The sequence below is a fragment of the Pteronotus mesoamericanus genome, unplaced genomic scaffold (assembly GCF_021234165.1).
Source record: "Pteronotus mesoamericanus isolate MK-2021 breed Mesoamerican mustached bat unplaced genomic scaffold, CSHL_Meso_final contig_221, whole genome shotgun sequence".
NCBI classification, from domain to species: domain Eukaryota; kingdom Metazoa; phylum Chordata; class Mammalia; order Chiroptera; family Mormoopidae; genus Pteronotus; species Pteronotus mesoamericanus.
This window is the reverse complement of record NW_026555092.1, coordinates 3,738,192-3,755,810: the sequence shown is the minus strand read 5'-3', so window position 1 is coordinate 3,755,810 and position 17,619 is coordinate 3,738,192. Positions and strand designations below refer to the sequence as shown.

Below are 17,619 nucleotides of genomic sequence, written 5' to 3'. Positions count from 1 at the left end.
AACCCAAACCCAGGCCCCTTCAACTTTCCCTGAGGCCCAACAAGAAGGAGAAAGTATTTCCCAAATCATTTAGCAAAGTATTTCCTAAACACCTGTCCCAAAGAACGTCACGTTAATCCCTATGGATACAGCTCTTGGTAGAATGATCGCTTGGGTGAGCCATTTGAATCTTCATTGTCCCAAACTAAAGACCCATTCATGAATTTTGCCCTGATATTTCGCACAATAGAGTCACTGAAGTTTGAGATCCATTTTTGTCCTTTCTAAATTTTAGCAGACCCCAGACTCCAAAGGCTCCAGGTAAGAGTGCCTGGGCTTCTCACCTCGGCAGCCCCGGTAGAAGGGAGGTTATCTGCTTCGATGTCGGGCACTGAAGGGGCAGCAGACATCCTATACCTCCTCCTGCCAGAACAAAGCCACAGAGCTTTAGCACAAGGAACATTCTGGAACATACAGGGTGAGTCAAAAATAGGTTTACCCTCGTGAGTACATGAAACACAGAGTTTTTCTTGTATTATTGTTTATTAATTATTATATTATTTCCATATGAACAACTATAAACCAGCTTTTGCCTTGCCCTGTACTTTCTGCTCCCTCGTTCAGTTATTTTCATCAGGGTAAATCCCTGAGAATGGAATTACTGGGGCAACAGATATGCACGTGTTGTAGGCTTTTGATACACAGTGCCAAATTGCTCTCTGATAAGGCTGTATGTCATGGTTCTTTTTGCCTTTCTGCCTCTCAGATCCCTGATAAATCATTGAAGAGTCTCAAGATGATTCAGCCACTAGACTAGATAAACAAGCTGGCCTGTCACTATTGCTGTTTTTTGCACCTAGGAAAGGAACTCCCTTGGATCCCACCCAGAACCTGGAATTCCGAAGCACCTACGCCAGGCACCTTTGTACCTTCTCCCCACTGCCAGGTCCCACCCTCCCCTGCTTTCCCCGCCCTGAGCCCAGGTGGAGCCAGCTGCCCAGGCGGCAGTTTCTCAGTCCTCCCTCGGTGCTTGGTCCAGAGTGGAGGCCAAAAGAGGGCTCTGCGCCCAGCCCGATGAGGACGCTACTGACCATCCTGGCTGTGGGATCCCTGGTCGGTGAGTGCCCACTGCCCTGAGGCCCCCAGCTACCCCAGGACAGCGACCAGGGTCATCTCCCTGCACCCTGCCATGTCCAGGACAGCCAGTTTCAGTTTCTTCTGTGCTGGGGCTGAGCTGCATGCTGGGACGGGGTGGGTACACCCTTGCTTCCCTTCACTATCTTTGTGGACCTCTTATGGCTAGCTCTGAAAGAGCATATTTTCCCCCTGGTGGCCAGGTGTGGGGTATTAATAGACCCTAAAGCACCTGGGCCCTTTTCGAAACAGAATGAAAGGGCACAGTTTTCAAATCCAATTAGGTGGCTGCACTGGTTCATCATTATGGTGAACTTTCAGGCAGATGCGTGAGATCCTAGATCCTGTCCGCTCTCTGAGAAGTTAATAAAATTCAGGGAACTTTCTCAGAGGGAGATGGCCCATACAAGGCCCTATAGTTCAAGTTCAGGATGAGCCCATGAAGGGCCAGAGCTTCCCTGTCCCCAGCCACAAACATGATGTGCCCGGCCAGTGCTTACTGGACCCACAGTGCTTCCATCTGCTGCCCGGGCCCCTCCAATCTCCCCTCCCCTGGCATCACACTGGCCCATCGTGCTGGGCCTTCGATCAGCTAGAAAGATGTCCATCCCAAGAGACATGTTCCTTTAGACCCTCGCCCATTCTGGTTGGGAGCCATGGAGGCTCCTGGCCCTTTAAGGCAGGGGACCCATGGGGGAGCCATCCCTCGGAGATTGTTGCGAGTCAGTAAGGTCACTCTGGGGCCCTAGGTTTCCTCACCCCACTTTTCTTAGGCTGATTCCAGAGCGTGTTGAATTGTTTTCATTTGTTTTTCCTCAGCTTCCCATCTGGTTGACGTAAAATTGTTTTTCACAGAAGTGTGAAAACTTCCTTTGATAAAGTCTACCAGCCTGCCAGTCTCAACGACTCACGGTTTCCCAGATTTCACAATGTAGACTTTTAACCGGGAAGTGTAGGAAAGACAGGCTCAGGAGCGGACGATGGGTTTGAGGTGGAAAAGAAGCGAGTGGGGTGGGAGGAGAGGGGAGAACTTGTTAGGCCTTGACACCTCCTAAAAGAGGGGACCCAACCATTGTCCACCCACCTCATTTTGGGGAACCGACTTCAGTTCCCTCCCAAACAGTGGTGCCAAACTCCACTCAACAGAGGCCGTTGCCTCCTGAGCATATCCCAGCCTCAGTCACCTGCCCCCTCTCAACCCACATGGCCCGCCTGGATACTGATCCCAACAAGCAGTCTTCCCATTGCAGACCCTAACCCTCCACTAGGGGAGGCTGAGTCCAGCCCCAGGCAGACCCTGGTGCCTTCCCTCAGATCCCAGCCTCTCTCTCCTGCCCACTCCTTGCCAGCCCGCCAGAAGCCGCCCTTCAGTTCTGACCTCAAGTGGAACCTTTGCCTTCCTAAGAAGACATATAGAGGGTGGGCAGGTTTTAGTTTGGCCAGCAGAGGGGAAGTGATTTATGAACTACTTCTGCAGCCTTGGTTATAATTACTGACTTTGGGCAAGTTCTGAGACATCTTAGCTGACTACCCCCGAAATGTGGGCGAGAACACCAACTCCAGATGGTGTTAAGAAGTGAATGAGAGACAATACCAAGTGTTGGCAAGGACGTGGAATAAGCGGACCGCTCGAACACTGCTGGTGAAAATGTAGGATGGTGCAGCCACTTTGGAAAATAGTTTAGCCGTTCTTCAAAAACTTAAATATAAAGTTACCATATGACCCACCTATTCCACTTCTAGCTGCACATTCACCCTGGAAAACTGAAAACACGCACACTTGAAAGTGTGTATACAAATGTTCACAGTAGCGTTATTCACAATAACCAAAAAGTGGAAACACCACAAATGGCCATCAACTGATCACTGGATAAACAAAATATGGTATATTCATACGACCACATATTAGTCAGCCATAAAAAGGAGATTCATGCCACAATACGAATGAACCTCGAAGACATTATGCTAAGTGAAAGAAGCCAGGCACAAAGGTCACATATTGCACAGCTCTAACTACATGAAAAATCCAAATAAGCAAATCCATCGAGACAGAAAGCAGATTAGTGGTAGCCTAAGGCCAGGGCAGGGGAGAAATAGAGCAGACAGCTAATGGACGCAGAGTTTCTTTCCGGGTTGAAGAAAATAGTCTGGCATTAGATAATGGTAATGGTTGCACAACTTTGCGAATATACTAAAAAAAACCACTGAATTGTACACTCTAAATGGTAGCTTTTATGGAATGTGAATCAGAGCTCAATGAAAAGGAAACTAAGAAGTGAAGGAGAGCAGTGGTGGTCCGCGAGCACAGCCGCTGGTGAGTGGGGGATGCTGTTCCTCAGTCCCCCTCCTCGGACAGCTGTGCTGGGGGCAGGGTGCACGGGCCCATCGGCTCACCCCGCTCCCACTTCCCACAGCTCACATTGCTGAGGACGCCTCGGATCTTCTTCAGCACGTGAAATTCCAGTCCAGCAACTTCGAAAACATCCTGACCTGGGACAGCGCGCCGGAGAGCACCCCAGGCACAGTCTACAGTGTCGAGTATAAGACGTAGGCTTCCCTCCCAACATGACCTCTTCTGACTCTGCTCTGAAACCAACCCTTCCAAGAAAGTGCCCCCCTTCTCTGGGCCCTATACCCCCCACCTTGACTGGTCTTACACCCCCTAGTAGCTCTGCTCCTTTGTTTCTTTCGCAGAGGGAGGATGAGATAATGGTTAAAAGTACGGGCTCTGGCTTGAAAGCCAGCTCTCGCCTATATGACCTTGAGCAATTGAGTAACCACACCAAGCCTCAGTTTCTGCATTGATAAAGTCAGGATAGTAATGGTTCATCATAAGATTGTTAGAGGCATTAATCAAGACAGTCTTTGGCACTGGGGCCTGGCAAATAATTGCTTTATTATTAATGGTGAGACTAGGTCAACACAAAGTTGTGCCCACCCCATCTGGGCTAGGCCCCAGATGCCACGCAGGGAAGGAGGGTAGGCATGGGCTCGGAAGTCTGCAAACCTGGGTTTATTCCCGACCCTGCCACTTCATCCTGCAGCAAGTCATTTCTTGTTTCTGAGCCGCATTCCCTCATCTGTAAAATGGGGATAACAGGGTCTGCCTCAAAGAGTTACAGTAACAGTGAGCCCAGAGCGTGGATTCAGACTGGGTGGGTTCAAATCCTGCCTCCTCACAGGCATGCTTCAAACACCTGGGCAGGTTTTACCTCTCAGCCTCAACTTCCTTGTTTGAAAAGGAGAGAGAATATTGTATGAACCTCACAGGATCAATGTGTGGACTAACAAATCATCCTCATAAAAGGCCTGGAACACAAAACATTCTAAGTAAATATTAGATATCATTATATTATTAATAAACAACAGATCTGATGCCAAGCCTGTTCATTAAAGGTGTGCTCCAGCCCCTCCCTTTCCTACAGGTACGGAGAGATAGAGTGGCTGGCAAAGAAGGGCTGCCAGCAGATCACCAGGAAGTCCTGCAACCTGACCATGGAGACAGCCAGCCTCACAGAGCTCTACTACGCCAGGGTCACTGCCACCAGCGCAGGAGGCCGGTCAGCCACCAAGATGACCGACCGGTTCAGCTCACTGCACCATAGTGAGTAGGAGCCCCTGTTGTTACAGGGGAGGAGAGGAGAATGGCCCAGAAGGGCTCTGCCTTCGGGGGGTAGGGGGCCGTTAGGGACGTGGCTTTTAGGAAAGGCATCCCGATGGAGAACATCTCCAGTGTGGTTATCCACCTTCCTCCATCTCCATCCTGGACTCCCTCGTTCAGACCACCTTCGCCTTCTCTCAGCTGCAACCAAGGTCTCTGAACCTGGTCCCCACCTCAACCCCCTTGTCCTTTGACTCTTTTCCAATCCTTAATCTGGTCTCAGCTTCAATATCACTTCCTAAGTGAGTGTCCCCACTTCCAGCCCCCAACCTGATTTCACCAGGTCACCACCTGGTATTCTTTGTGACAATTAGCTGTTCATTGTCCTCACAGCTCATATCCCAATCTACAATTCTTGTGTTTGTTTGTATATATATTATTAGCCTCCCCACTGACAGGTGAGCTCCGTGTGTGGGTGTGGAATCCACTGTATTCCTAGCCCTCAGCATGGTGCCTGGCACATAGGAGATGCTCAATATGTAATCGATTCAGGAAGGAAGGAAGGAAGGAAGGGAGAGAGGGAGGGAGGGAGGGAGGGAGGAAGGAAGGAAGGAAGGAGGAAGGAAGGAAGGAAGGATGAAGGAAGGAAGGAAGGAAGGAAGGAAGGAAGGAAGGAAGGAAGGAAGGAAGGAAGGAAGGAAGGAAGGAAGGAAGGAAGGGAGGAAGGAATATGCATTGCCAAACTCCCCACACAAGTTAAGCAGGTGATATTCACTGACTAAACAGCCACATGATTTTTTAAGAAAATAAAAAATTAAACAAACTATTTTTTTTCTTGTCTTGTTCAATCAATACATGTTTATTGTAAAAAATTTGGAAAATATAGAAATACACAAAGAAAAATAAAAGTAGCCCAAAGTATTCTGGACATTTAAACATAACTGCAGTTACTAGCAACACTATTTTTTTGTAATCTGGCTGTTTATTTTTTATACGGTGGCATCATGATCATTAATTTGTGCATTCCTATTCAATTTTTTTCACTACATAATATTCCACTGCTACAAATAACCCATCCTATAGAGACACTCTAATTTACTTCCCTAATGCACTTTTGAAGACATTTAACTCAATTTTTCAATTTTATAAGCAATACTGAAGTGAATGTTCTTTGGCTCAGAATTTTTTTAAAGAATTTGTTTCTTTATTTTTAGAGTGCAGGGAAGAGAGGAGAAAGAGAGGGAAAGAAACATCAATGTGAGAGAGAAACATTGATCAGCTGCCTCTTGTACGCACCCTGACCAGGGACCGAACCCACAACCTAGGCATGTACCCTGACTACGAATAGAACCAGTGGAATGAAGTCCAACCAACTGAGCCACACTGGTCAGCACTTGGCTTAGATGTTTTTAATCTTGGAGGTCAATGGACCCTTGAGGGTTTTTATAAATAAGCTTCAGGGGGTATAGGGTTCCTGAGTCCCTGAAATTGAGGGTAAGGTTTTTATATATGTAAATTTTGGAGAAGAGGAGAGCCATAGCATTCATCCAATTCCCAAAGAAGTCTGCAAAGCAGTAAAGGTCATTTGGTTATGTAGAATGTTCCATCTGGAGAAGGGCTAAATTTCTTAGGCTTGGAACTGAGGCTGAGTCAGTAATACTGGACACCCCAAACATTATTTAGGATATGTCATTGAACCATCATCACTCCCCAAAGCTGTCACTGCCAGTAAGCTAGGGGAGAGGGTGTGCTCCAGGCAGATTCAAAGTGGGGTGAAAGGCCGGGGTGTGTGGGAGCTGGGCCAAGGGCACAATCAACCACCTAGGAGGCCAGTGTCCTTCTCCCTAAGATCTTCCTACTCATTCTGGGTCAGCCCCTTGCTAGCCTTAAACCCATTCACCAGTTGCTTGCAGAACATCTCTCTTCTCGCCTATGTTTTAGCTGATGCTTTCAGATGCACAGCTGGGCTGGGGAGGGAGGGGCGAGGAAGCAGTCATTTCCCACGGTCCAGGGCAGCCTCACACATCACTGGCTGATTCCAACTTTTCTTTTCTTTTTTCTCTCTCCTTTTTTCCAGCTACCATCAAACCACCTGATGTGACCTGCATCCCCAAGGTGAAATCCATTCAGATGATTGTCCACCCCACGTGCACGCCCCTCCACTCAGCAGATGGCCACCGGCTAACCCTGGAGGATGTCTTCCAGGACCTGTTCTACCGCTTAGACCTCCACATCAACCAAACCTACCAAATGGTAAATAAGTGTCAAATACATGTGCTGCTCTGGCCCTTCCCTGCCTGGGAAATCCATTTCCCTCTCAATGAGATCTACATTGTTCAAGTAGAAAGGAGATGTTTTATATAAATCAGCATTTCCCAAAACATATCCACAGCCTCTCCCTAATGGATTCGCTTACACAGTAGCATGCTAAGTCTCTGACAAGTCCTGCAAAGCCAACCCCAGTCTCAATTTGCTCAACGCAATTTTTCCCAAATTTACTTGACCTTTTATTTTGCATGATATTTAATGTTTTTCTTAATTTTTTCCTAGTGCCTTCTAACATCCTGGGCAACAACCTCTGTTAACATTCTCAGGTGTCCACTTCAGAAAATGCGGGTATCGGTTGCTACCGCTGCAGTTCTTTTTGTATGTTCTCCACTGTCCGTGCAAACTGCATACACGCAGTGTCTGAAGATCAGTAATAATAACAGATGGAAGGCAAGGGCCCGCATTGTCAAACAATACACAAGTTATTTTTTTTCTTCAGAAAATATGTGGTATTTCCCCGCAGCGTGTGCCACTAATCCATAATTCCATTGACTGTTTCTGCACTCAAGGCGTTTATAATCTGGCGGATAGGAATGGAATTAAAACAAGAATTCAAACAGGCATAGGTAGAGGAAAAGAAGGGTATTGTGTGAGGCAGAGCAGCAGCAAGCGAGAGGGGAGATGGCAGTTCAGAGAAATCTGGAAAGACTCTGCATCAGAAAACTTTCTGGTGCCAATATCCATTTCTGAGGTGTGCTAAGCTTACTAAGCTAAGTAATGTATGCTCACTAAGTCACTTAATCTTCACCCAAGCTCTCCGTGATAGGTGCTATTATCTCCTACATTTTCTGAATAGAAAACGGTGGCTCGGAGAGGTTAAGTTACCAGCTCAAGATTGTTCAGCAAATAATAGCATACCCAAGATTCCAACCCAGCTCTGTTCAAAGCCCATGTTTTCCCCCACTAGCTACATTGCCCCCACCATGATCATAGAGAGCAGCAGAAAAACTTTGGACATTGCTGGAAAACACGAAACTGCCTGGTTTGCCTGGAGAAATGGGACAAGTAGAACAGTTTCACAAAGCATGGCCCAAACCAAGGGCATCAGAATCTTCTGCAGCCTTTGTTTAAAATGGTCCCCCTTCCAATCTACTTAATCAAATTCTGTAGTTACACCCCTGGCATCTGAAACTTGGTGAGCATCCCACGTGCCCCCTGCCCACACTGAAGTTGAGAACCGCTGGTGGAGAGGAACCACGGCAGATACACCCCAGGAGGCAGCCTGGGGCTGTTCTATAGAGGCCTGGCGTGGCAGATGGAGGAGTCATTTTTTATGTCAGTGGTCACAGGGAGCAACCTGAGATTATTGAGTAGGGAGAGTCCCTATCACAACTGTATTTTGGTAAATAGTTGAGGTTTTACTGCATATTTTATTGTTACCATAATTTAATTCATTTTGTGCTCAGGAAAATACTCTGTATAATTTCAGTCCTTATAAATTTATGGATACCTGTTTCATGGCTCTGTGTGGCCTATCTTGGTGGATGTTGCACATACACGTGAGAATAACGTGTATCTTGCAGTTGTTTGGTAGAGTGCGCGATGAATATCAGTTGGATCAAGGTGGCTAGGAGTGTTTTCAGATCTTCTATGCTTTTCCTGGTTTGGGAGAAGTCAATTGTTTTTTAATTTTTGACAGCAGTACAGTCTGCAACTATGACTGCGGGATTGTCTATTTTGCCCTTTTATTCTATGCATATTTGAGACTTCATTATCAAGCCATACACATTCACGATTGCCACAGCCTCCCGATAAATGGGTGGTGGAGATGGTGGCCATGGTGGTGGTGGTGGTTGGGGTGATGGTGGTGGCGGTGGTCATGGTAACGGCGGTGGTGGTGGCGGCCGATGCCATGCTGTCGATGGTGGCAGCTGTGATAACAGCAGCCAGTATTTGTGCAGTGCTTACTCTGTTCCAGACGCTGTTCTAAGAGAGGGTGCATGCAGCTTGGTGACTGACAGGGTCTGGGGATAAAGCAGAAGGCGGGGAAAGGGAAGGGAGCACGGCAGGCTGGCCCACTGGTTTCTGGCTCCGCAGCCGGTAGCGCCCTGTCCCTAAATGCAGAGACCCAGGCAGACATGTGAGTAGACTTGCCTGGGCTCCACATGGAGGTGGGGGTGTCAGAGGAGTCACTCTGGGTTCTCTTTCAAATTCAGCACCTTGGAGGAAAGCAGAGAGAATACGAGTTCATTGGCCTGACCCCTGACACGGAGTTCCTTGGGACCATCAAAATTTTTGTTCCAACCTGGTCCAAAGAGAGTGCCCCCTATGTGTGCCGTGTGAAGACACTGCCAGGTAAGTTTGGCTGAAGCCAGAGGGAAGTGGGACTCCCGAATTCAGGTCTTGACGACGTGCTTTCCTCCCTGCAACCAAGGCGAGGCTTGACAGTGCTCTGAAAAACTGCAGAAGGGTTATTAGCATATTATTAAAGTTAATCTTTGTTTACCCATAAGTGCGTTAGCTGATGGGTTATCATAGCACATGTTTAATCTTCACCCTCCAGCCTATGTCCGGATTTCCTCTCTCTGGCAAGCTTAGTGTGTACCCCAGCAGAGCAACTGCACCTTAATATTAACTCAGGTGAGATATACTCGGAGATAATCCACAGGGGGGAGAGCAAAGGCAAAAAGATCACTCAATTTCTTCCCATGTCAAATAATAGCAACGATAACTAGCATTTCCCCAGTGCTAACCGGGGGCCAGGCACTGCTCAGCACAACCCTCAGGAGCAACCTGTGAGGTGGGTACTATCGTCCTCACTTTAGAGATGAGGAGATGGGTTCAGAGTAGTTAAGTCACCTACCCGAGGTCACACAGGCAGTGAGGAACAGAACTGGGCCTAACTCTGGAGACCATGTTCTCACCATTGTGCTACTGTAGGCACAGTTGTGAGTCGCTGACTTGGCAAGATGGTGCCCCATGCTCCCTTCCTCTGGCACATTGGAACTCCACTCTCACTGTAAGCATTGCGATATTTTCCTTAGTGTTTCCTTTCATAGACATGTAGAAATGTTGTAATGCTCAGAGCAGCAAGTTTGGAGGACGAAAGCGAACGATAGCAGTGGGTTGGCTGGATTGGGAAAGCCAGTCTCCACCTTCGTTGTCTTGTTCAGATGAATGATGTCAGCAGGTGACTTCCGCTCTAATGAGCAGAGCTGGGGTGGCTGCAGGGGCAGGCCCTGGGTACCACTGCCGCTTGGAGAACCATCGCCAGGCGGGTTCCAGCCCTCAGTTTTGTTTGGAAACGCAGCTCATCAGTTGTCCTAAGAGCCCACAGGAGACTGATTTCTCCACCACAGTGCATTCATTTCCAGGAAGTGCCTGGTGGACTAGCCAGCATTGGCCACTTGCATGGGACATGCCTTTCCTGGGGACAGGGTCACTGAGGAGACCAGAATAGAACTTGGCGAGAGGAAGACAAGGGGTGGGGGGAAACAATGTTACAGGCACTAAGCTGGGAGCGTATAGATGGCTCATGACCTATTCCCTGGACCAAACTAGACAAACCTCGCCCATTCCTGGCCCGCCCCTGCCCCATGCTGCCTACTGACAACATGCAGACCACTCCACCCTCACCCTTCTGTTGACTTGTTCTTTCATGACCTAGCTCATAATGTGATACCATTTTTCTTTTCTAAGACTGGAGCTGCTTTTATATAAATCACACTTCTTGCTGGTTATTTCCTGCTGGCACGTAGAAAGCGCCTTATCCTCAAAAATAAAGTATATTAATAACAATCCCTACCATTCATTAAGTGCCTACTCTATCGCCAAGCACGGTGTTAAATGCTCTGCCTCTATTATCCCACTTAATCTTTATAACAATCTTGAAGGATGGGTAGCCTCGTCCCTATTTTACAAAGGAGGAACCCTGGCTCAGAGAGGTAAGCAACTTGAAGGTGACCACACGGCTGGTCAGTAAACCTAGTGAGGTTCATCTGATCCAGAGCCTGAGCTCTGACCACCACTTTGCAATTTTGTTTACAGCTAATGACCTCTACTGCACATTTATTCCTCTTAATGCCATTTATGTCTTGCCCTTAACCCCCTATCCTGGGGTCTGTCTTATCCCCAGAGCTCATAGTCGGCACTTTATTGACCTCTCAGGATATCTGGGAGGGCCAGAGAGCAACCTCAGTATCTTGATGCTGGAAAGGACTCTGGGGGTCATCTCACCTCACATCCAGTTTTTACAGATGATGAAACTGTGGCATCTTTGTGTCGTGGCTATGAGGGTGAGCTTTGGAGTTATACATGTCAATCCTGGCTTTCCCTCTGAATAGTTGTGTGACCTTGGTCAAGTCATTTGATCTCTCTGAGACTCAGCTTCATTATCTGTAAAAAGGGGGCGTCCCTGGCTCTCTGTGTTTGGTGGGATGACATAGGTAGAGCATCCACACAGTGCATGGCACATTTTAAGAATTCAATAATCACTGGTTACTGTTACTAATAAGTGGTAGACCAAAGAGAGTTGTGCAGCAGAGAGAAAGATGCTCAGCATATCAGAGGTTGAGCCAGACATCTAATACCCCACACTCTAGTGTTATTTCTATTATTTCTTCCTGCCTCCCCATGGGTGAAGTGGCATATAGGAATGTTCCATGTCCCTGTGCTATCCTGGTACAAGGAGCAATGGTTTTCCATTAGGCATGTCACGTAGAGACATTCAGGTCATGTCTTCTCCCTGGAGCAGTGCTGGGAGTATCATGTGACAGGGGACAAGGTATCACTGAAGTGGGAAGCTGACCCTGAGAGGCCCAAGCCACCAGGCTTGGGGAGGAGTGAGGAATGGGCTAGAAGTAGCAGCTCTGATTCCAGTGTTCACAGCAATTGCGAAGGTCACGGGCAGCTGGGGATCAGCTCTTCAAGCTGATGACATGGGAACAGGAGGGTGATTTGGAGAGTCAAGACCCCTGGATAATACAAACTGTCAATTTTAACAAACAAACAAACAAACAAAAAACCCTTCCAATTATTTCTTCATCACCAAGCCCTTCCCCAGTCCCACTTGAGATGGTGATAGAAAGTTTGTCATGCCAAGAACTGGCCGTGCCCATGCCAGAGATGGGGGACCGCAGTGGGAAGGCTCAGCGCAGAAGCCCTCCGTTGTCTGTCTCCCTCCCATTTAGAAAGGGCAGTGCCTCTCTAGCAGCCTCCTGAGCAAGGGCTTCCCAATACCCAGCCCTCTACTGGGGTTGGGGGTGGGGGTGGGGAAGACAGGCCCCTCCAATTGTCACTTCCCATCCCCTGCCAGGGATGCAGGGCCATCCTCAGAGCCAGGTAAGAGAGGCCACTTTAGAAGGCCCCACTCCAGCCCTGGCTCTAGCCATGGCCCCGCCCACAAGATAAAGGGTCCTTAGGCCTAAGCGGACAAGTTCCCCTGGAGCCTGTGACCTCCCTTTCAGACCCCACTCTGAGAGCCTTGTATCCCGAAGTCCCCTGTAGAAATGCCCCAAGCCTGTGTCTACTCTAGGCAGGTCTCTTCCTCCTGACGGGAGATACCCTATTGGCGTACAGATCCCCAGCCCAAAGGGTGGCCAGTAGGTGGCTATTTGTTGGGGGCATGGATGAGCTTAGCCAGATGGGGGCTGGGGCGTCCCTATCTGCGCGCCAGGCCCTGGCATTGTGAGATGAAGCCGGGCAGGCGAGGAGCCTCAGCCACCTCCCCCAACATGTCAGGACCGTCTCCCAAGGAGTCCAAGAACTCAAAATTCAAACTAGGCCTTCCAGGTTGCCACGAAAAGTACATTTGTCAAGGAGGGAGCATAGAACCTATTTAGTAACAGCTTGACAACATGATTTACAAATTCTGAGTATTTAGACGTGTGGGAGGTGGCCCTCTCTTTGTGCTCTTGCTGGGCCCTGCCAACATTCGGGTGCGAGGGGCTTCCCAGGCCTGGCTTGAGGGGCGGCGAGGGAACACCCTGCGTGTGTTGCGTCTGCCCTTGGGAGGGGCCCAGCCCAGGGCCAGCCTCACCTGCCCTGCTCCAGCCTCTTTGTTTGTGCAGACCGGACGTGGACCTACTCATTTTCCGGTGCCTTCCTGTTCTCCATGGGCTTTGTCGTCGCAGGCCTCTGCTACCTGAGCTACAGATACATCACCAAGCCACCTCAGCCACCCGATTCCCTGGTGAGCAGCCCCGCCTGGGGCAGGAGGGAAAGGTCTGCGGGCCGGGGCGGCGGGCGGGGGGGGCCTGAAATATTACAGGGCATAAGCCCAGGCTCTCCCCAAAATGTGGGGAGCAGCACACAAAGCAGAAAATTAGCCCTAATACCTCCCCTCCACCCTAAAAACGTGGCTTGGCAGGGGGTATTAAAGATGCATGAATGATCCGGAAGAGTGGGCTTGGAATAGAAAACCCATGCAGCTTGAAAACGTCCACACCCAGGCAGGTAACACAGGACCCAGGGGGGCAGGCCCCTGCAGGGAGTGGGGGTTCTGTGGGGCCCCCGAGCTCACGCCCTGTCCGAAGCGCAGCCCCGTTCTACCCCCTGGAGACGCAGGCCCAGGGTGGCCAGATCTCCGCACATGTTCTCAAGAGAAGTCAGATTTTCAGATTATAATGTGAAATCCCTCAATTTGCAAATGTTGGCCACTAATGCCTAAAACACAAAGCCCTGTGTAAACCACACAGGCCACGTCACAGCGCCAGTCTGGCCAGCAGCACTGCGTCTGCTAAAGCAGCAGGGCCGCCGCAGGAGCCGCAGAGGCCGCGGCCGGGCTGCCTGGGCTTCCGGGCAGCTCTCACCCGTCTGAGAGGCTCGAGGGCAGTTCGCTCCATGTCACAGCCCAGACAGACGTTTCCTGTAAAGCTCTCCTGGCCTCCCCTGCTCCCCGTCCTTTCCCACCTTGCCCCCTGCATCAGTCCCTTAGGGACTGTGAGCAAGGAACAGCATGGGCCACCACCTCCAGAGCAGACCCCAAGGCCACCCCAAATCTAAGCCATCTACTCCCTGGATTATCTGTTTCCTCGGAGAAACCACAGCCGAAATCTCTCTCCCGGAGAGAGCCCAGACTTCAGGAGCAGCCCTCAGCTACAGTGCCGGCAGCCCTGTCCCTTCATGCGAGTCCCAGTGCTTAGACGGGTCTCTGGGAGGCAAAGGGGATGTGCAGAACATGCATCTTGAAAAGCCCCCGATGGCCTACCCCATTGCCTCGGCCTCCCCAACGAGGGCCTCACCCGCAGGGCGCCCTCGGGGAGCTGAGAATGGGCCCTAATGTTGGGCCGTTGTTGTCCTTGTGCAGAACGTCCAGCCTGTGCTGACCTTCCGGCCACTGCAGTTCATCCAAGAACACTTCCTGATCCCTGCCTCTGAGCTCAGCAGCCCCAGCAGCCTGGCCCAGCCTGTGCAGTACTCCAGAATCATAGTCTCTGGGCCCCCCCCGGGAGCCCCACCGCTGCACAGCCGGTCTGAGGTCACCTACCGCGGACAGCCAGACGTCTCCGTCCTCCAGCCCCCCAGAGCGCCACCTCACCAGATACTCCCCCCGCCATCCTATGCCCCCCAGGCTGCCCCCGAGGTCAGACCCTCATGCTACACAGCTCAAGGCACCACCGAAGATAAAGCCCCATCCTACGCTCCACAGACTGTCTCTTCCTATGCCCCTCAGGCCACCTCGGACAGCTGGCCTCCCTCCTATGGGGTGTGTATGGAAGACTCTGGCAAAGACTCCCCACCTGTGGCACAGGCCAGTCCCAAACACCTCAGGCCTAAAAGTCAGCTCCAGAAAGAGCCACCAGCTGGGAGCTGCATCACAGATGACCTATCACTGCAGAGGGTGGCCTCCTTGGCTACAGAGGAGCCCCAAGAAGCAAAATCCTTCCGGCCCCCTCTGCATGTTGACGTGGACGGAGCACCTGACACCAGCGTGCTGCACAAAAGAGAGCCAGGGACGCCAGGGTACCTGAAGAGCCAGCTGCCCCTCCTCTCTTCTGTCCAGATAGAGGGCCACCCGGTGTCCCTCCCTTTGCACACCCCATCCCTCCCATGTTCTCCCACAGACCAGGTTTCTAGTCCCTGGGGCCTGCTGGAGTCCCTCGTGTGTTCCAAGGACGAGGATCCAGGGTCCAAGAGCCAGGCCCATAGTGCAGCCCCTCGGGCCTCAGACCTGGAGCAGCCCACAGAGCTGGACTCCCTTTTCAGAGGCCTGGCCCTGACTGTGCAGTGGGAATCCTGAGCAGACGGCAGGGCAGGCCCGGGCCTTCCTCTGCAGCCCCAACCCAGCCTCACCTCCTGGGCCTTCAGCCCCACCCCAATCCCCACCGTGCTGCGCATGTAGCCCAGCCTTGGGGGCCTGGCCTGGAGAGAACGGGAGGAAGGGGACACCAGGTCCCTGGCATGGCTGGAGCAGAGGGGCACAACGAGGATTCCAGACAAGGCGTTACAGGTGGCATCCTGTGTAAATGCCCGTGAGTGCAGGCATGCGGAGCTCTGCAGGGCAGGACGGGACAATTAGAGTGGCAGGTAACGCAGGGAGACTTCCCGGAGATCCAGCGCCTGGCTCCCAATAAGCTGGACACAAAGTCCCCCCCCAGAGCTGACCTCCCTCCCCTCATTGCTGGCCAGGTTTGTATCTAACTCGACAGAGAGTGAGGCCTCTGCCTCCTCTGGGATTCTCCGCGTGAGCAAAGGAGCCTGAAAATGACGCCTCGCAGCAGGCTGGGCAGAACCAGAACAACCTGCACTCCGCCAAGGCCGGAGGCAGTGCGATGGCGAGACTCCAGGCAAGGGTGCGGCCCGGGGCTCGTTCCCAGCCAGGGCTGCCGCCTGAAGTTGCACCATTTCTACTTCATTCCTCTGCTAGGGGCTGCTTGCGCTCCAAGTGGAACGCAGGTCCGCCCGGGAGACCGAGCACACGAGCCTTTTCTGTTGGCAGCGGTTTCAGGCCCTGTCCTGAGAGCCGGGTTTGGAAGGAACAGGGGGCTGGGGGCCCCCAAAGGAAACATAACCAACAAACAGTACTGATTCTTCACAACTTTGGAAACTCAGCCTTGGGTTCAGCCCATCTGGATTCAAATTCCAGCCTCACCATTTACCTGCTGTATGACTCCAACAAATGAATCACTGCTCAAAACCTCAGTTTCCTCATTTGTAAATGGGGATAATAACACCTACCTCACCAGGTAGTAACGAGGGTGACATTTAATAACGTCTGTAAAGTGCTTAATAGTACTTGACATACGGGCAGTGCCCAATAAAATGGTAGCTGTTTCCTGTTGTGATTTTTTTTTTTTTAATCAGACAGCACAGGCAGTGAAAGACACGTCGTCCAGTTCAGGTTGGTTGCAGACCAAGCATTGGCACAGATCATCCTGATTGCTCGGGACTGCTCCAGCCAAGCCAGAGGAGCTAGTCTGTCTGGTGGTGGAAACGAGGGATGGGATGACAGGGCTTTCCGGAAACAGGGTTGAGAGGCAAATGGAACGTTCTCCCCGAGGTTGTAAGTGAAAGCTGTTTGGGGCGGGGAGGAAAGTGCCGGCATTCTCAGAGGCCCCCTTGGCGTGGAGCCCCCAGGCCTGCCCGCACGCCCTCCCGTCCGCGTCTGCTCCCATGTAGGCCAAGGGCCCTTCCTCTGTGCTTTAAGGGTGCCAGCGCATCCTTTGTATCATTTGCATCTCAAATGATCCCTATGATGAGAAAACCAAGGGCCAGCCCTGGCTGGTGTGGCTCAGAGGATTGGGTGTTGGCCCACAACCAAAAGGTCACTGGTTTGATTCCCGGTCAGGGCACATGCCTGGGTTCCTGGCTGGGTTCCCAGTTGGCGTGCAAGAAGCAACCAATCTCTCACATGGATGTTTCTCTCTTTCTCCCTCTCTTCCCCTCTCTCTAAAAATAAATAAATAAAATTTGTAAAAAGGAAAAAGAAAACAGAGGCCCAGAAGGGAGAAGGGGCTCACCCAATGGCCCCCCACTGACCTCATGACACAGTTAGAGCTCGAATCTAGTGCTTTTTGGCCTCATCACGAGAAAGAACTTTCCGTGCTGGTTTGGATTCTTTAGAAGATGAGACTTAGGTGGGGAGGACCCCAATGGGGCCCCGAAGGGACAAGCGCCCCCATCACCTTCCTGTCCCAAAGCCCTATCTGAGCATTTGTGAGGAACAGGACCAGCGTCCAGCTGCCTCAGTGTGACCTTTTTGAAAGTGGGCAGTGTCCTCCTTTCTCTGCACCCAGATATATGTCCCTTCCCCTTCCTCCCCTCCCCGTGACACAGCACCAGATGGTGGTGTTCTTATCTGTTTGGAATTAATATTTAACATTTCAGGGTCGCTGGTTTAGACCCAATATCTCAATATCTCCATAAGAGAGGGGTGGCTGCCCCACCCAACCACCCCCAGCCCATTCTCCTCCTCTTAGCACCCGCTAAACTGAGGTTAATGATGCTCCCCCTCTCCCCACATTGTAAACAAGTCTGCTTCCTGTCATTCGGGGTGACCTTGGCCAAAGGTGACGGTCTTCACAGCTGGACTGCTCTCACCAGGTAAATGGGACCGGGCAACACAGAGGGTTGTTTTGTGTTGTTTTGTTTTGTTTTAATTAAAAGCCATAAACATTTCTTCCAGTTCACAGGGCCAC

General features: G+C 50.9%; 1 protein-coding gene across 1 annotated transcript; it reads left to right on the top strand.

The window, feature by feature from the left end:
• The first annotated feature begins 1,053 nt into the window (after positions 1-1,053).
• Positions 1,054-15,221, top strand: IL22RA1 (interleukin 22 receptor subunit alpha 1). The gene is made up of 7 exons (XM_054571469.1): positions 1,054-1,096; positions 3,528-3,660; positions 4,539-4,717; positions 6,792-6,967; positions 9,199-9,337; positions 13,051-13,172; positions 14,289-15,221. Exons 1-7 carry the CDS (start codon positions 1,054-1,056, stop codon positions 15,219-15,221), a joined length of 1,725 nt encoding a protein of 574 aa, XP_054427444.1.
• The last annotated feature ends 2,398 nt before the right edge of the window (positions 15,222-17,619 follow it).